Genomic DNA, 3,332 nt, shown 5'->3' on the forward strand with positions numbered 1-3,332 from the left:
ATGTCCCGATGGCCGAAGAGCACATGGCCAACCTTACAAGTGATAAACTGGCAGAAGCAATCAGGTTCTACAGGCAGGAGCAAACCCGGATCCAGGAAGAAGCCGAACTCGAGGAGGAACTGGAGGAGTCCGGGGACTCCCAGCAATCTAAGAGATCTGTTTTTGACCGAATTAGAGCCAAGGGGAAGAAAAGAAAAAAAGATCAATGCGATAAAAAAGAAACAGAAGCTGTTAAGCAGAGAAAGTTGGAAGAGGTGTGGGAGCAAATCAGGAAAGAGGAAGAAGTAAAGTTTGAGCTAAAGATCCAAAAGAGAATGCAGCGAGAAGAAAAGAAGCTACTGGCCAAGTCCAGGAGCAAGAAAACCCGGAGAGACCCTACTCCGGAGCTGATTTTTGATGATGAAGAAGAAGAAAAGCAGATGGACCTGAAAGATAGGATTATGAATTGCAAAGAAAGATGGACAGAGACTCAGGAGTAGAAATTGGAGAAACATAAACTCCTTTCAGCCACTCCTTAGAGGCCATTCCCCGGCAGCGGGACTTGAAGCATTACAACTTTGACTCCTTTGATGGTCTAGGAGACCCGAAGGAGCACCTGAACTACTTTGAGCAGATAGCGTAAATATATTACTACAATGACATAACGAAATCAAGGTTCTTTGCTTCAACTCTTAAGGGAGGGGCCCAGAGATGGTTCAGCAGGATCCCCTCACGCAACATCCATAGTTGGAAGGAGTTCCGCGCCTCCTTCTCTCGGAGATTTTGGGCAAACAAAATGCACGAAATGCACATGTGTCACCTGGAGACAATCCGGCAGCATGATAATGAGTCCCTCTCTGTATACATGCGCCGATTCAAGGAAGCAATCAACAAAGTCTCGAGCTTGGATGAGAGGGAAGCTTTGAGCATTTTCAGGAGAAACTTGGACCCAGAGCACAATGAGAGATATATCGTGGAGCTAATCAATAAGGAGACGCAAAGTCTGGCAGCAACTTACTCCATAGCAGCCAGATTCATAAAGGAAATAGATGTGCTCCAGGAAATGAGGATGACCCAGAATGGGGGGTCCGGGAGTAAAAATGTTGATGACCGACCGAAAGGGGGTTACCTTCAGGATAAAAAGTTCAAGCAAAACCAACAAAGCCAAGAAAGACAAACTACTCCGGTTTTCCAGAGACTTGGTCCTAAGCAGGAGTCAAACAGCGATCCAGGACCCGCGGAGCAACCCCGGGAGCCGAAGCATGAGATGGACTGGACTCCTCTCAACATGACCCGGGAGGAAATCCTGAAAGAGGTAAAAGACAAGCCTTTCTATTATCCTCCGAAACCAATGCAAACTCCTACGGAGAGGAGGCCTTATAATAGGCAGTATGATTATCATGAGACCCATGGACACAAGACCGAGAACTGCTTATCATTCAAGTACTTCATTGATGACCAAGTGAAGAAAGGAAATATGAACAAGTACTTAGTCCGGGACAACAACAACAGGGGGAAGCGCAGAAGAGAGGAAAGAATGTAATCAATGTAGTCCTAGGAGGCTCCCAATCCCCACCTCGGAGCCCGAACTTCGGCGAAGAAGTGCTCTCAATCTAATCACTCCCAGACCCGGTGATATCCTTCAGCAATAAGGACTACGAATGAGTCAACCCTCATCATAATGCAGCTTTGGTTGTCACTTTGGACATCTTTGATAATGAAGTAAGAAGAATGCTCATAGACAATGGTTCCTCAGTAAATATTCTCTTCAAGCACACAGTGGATCAAATACAGTTAGGGAGCGTCCGATCAAATGAGTGTCGGGAGGACCCACTCTATGGGTTCAGCCACAACTTAGTCCTGATTCAAGGAACTTTATATCTGCTAGTCATTTTTGAAACTGTTCATAACCAAGTGACTCATGTCATCAAGTTTTATGTGATCAATGCTCCTTCGTCATACAACAGAATCATTGACAGATCAGCTCTAACTATGATGCAAGCGATAACTTCAATCTCCCATCTCAAGATCAAGTTCCCAACCCCGACAGGAGTCGGGGAAATAAAAGGAGATTATGGAGTTGCTGAAACATGCTACACCCAGGGGTTAGAGATGGCAGAAACCAACCAAGATAACAAAAGGAAGGTAACAGTCCTTCGTAGGCAACAAAGCATGAACAAACACCGACCCCGGACAAGAAAAGAAGCAACAAAAGAAGTATAACTAATTGAGTCAAGTTCGGAGCAAGAAACAAATATAACAATTCCAGAAGGACCGGAAAGCAACCAAGTCATGGTAGTGGACAAGGTAAATCAAGGCCTAGACCAAGCCGGTCCTACCATGCAAGCAACCAAAGAATCTGAACAAGTAAACTCCTCTTTGAAGAAGAACTCTAAAGCCCGAATTCATCAAATGGTTTCAAACAAAGAACAAGAAAAAATCGAAGCTACAGTAGAAATAGAAGAAGTCCAGGTTGATGAAAGCAGTCCTACCAAAAAGGTGAAAATTGGGTCAGGACTCGAGGAGTCCTTCAAGGAAAGATTAGTGTCCCTGCTCCGGGAGTACAAAGATGTTTTTGCCTGGAGTCCAAGAGACATGCCCGGCCTACATGAGTCCATAGAAATGCACAGCTTGGATGTCAACCCAAACTGAAAACCAGTTAAACAGAAGAGAAGAAATTTTTCCCCGGAGAGGCAAAAGGACATAGATGAAGAAGTGGAGAAGTTACTCAAAGCAGGAATCATCAAAGAAATTAAATATCTTGAGTGGCTAGCTAATGTTGTTATGGTGAACAAGTCCAACGGTAAATGGAGAATGTGTATGGACTACACTGATCTAAATGATGCATGCCCGAAGGACCCATACCCTCTCCCAAATATTGATCAACTGATAGATGCCACCTCCGGACACATCATGCTAAGTTTCATGGACGCCTTCTCTGGATACAGCCAGATCAAGATGAACACGAAGGACATACCTAAGACAACATTCAAAACTCACAGAGCAGTCTATGCTTATGTGATGTTGCCCTTCGGACTGACAAGTGCATGATGAACGTACCAGAGAGCCATAAACAAGATATTCAAGTCCCAAATTAGGAGGAACTTGGAGTGCTATGTCGACGAAATGATTTCCAAATCAACAACTATACCAAGACATGTGGAAGATCTGAAGGAGTGCTTTGACAACCTAAGGAAGAACCAACTCAAGCTGAATCCGGAGAAATGCACCTTCAGGGTAGGAGCAGGAAAGTTCTTAGGATTTATAATCAGCAATAGAGGCATAGAAGCCAATCCGGAGAAGATAAAAGGAATCCAGGAGATGAGGGCTCCCAGGACCCAAAAGGATGTGCT

The 3,332-nt window shown here is 44.6% G+C and overlaps 1 protein-coding gene across 1 annotated transcript; it reads left to right on the forward strand.

Moving 5' to 3' along the window:
• The first annotated feature begins 784 nt into the window (after positions 1–784).
• LOC141696637 (uncharacterized) lies at positions 785–1,522 on the forward strand. Its single transcript, XM_074500755.1, has one exon. The coding sequence runs from the start codon at positions 785–787 to the stop codon at positions 1,520–1,522; it is 738 nt and encodes a 245-aa protein (XP_074356856.1).
• Positions 1,523–3,332: the final 1,810 nt, after the last annotated feature.

Source organism: Apium graveolens, chromosome 2, assembly GCF_009905375.1.
Source record: "Apium graveolens cultivar Ventura chromosome 2, ASM990537v1, whole genome shotgun sequence".
Classification (NCBI taxonomy): Eukaryota; Viridiplantae; Streptophyta; class Magnoliopsida; order Apiales; family Apiaceae; genus Apium; species Apium graveolens.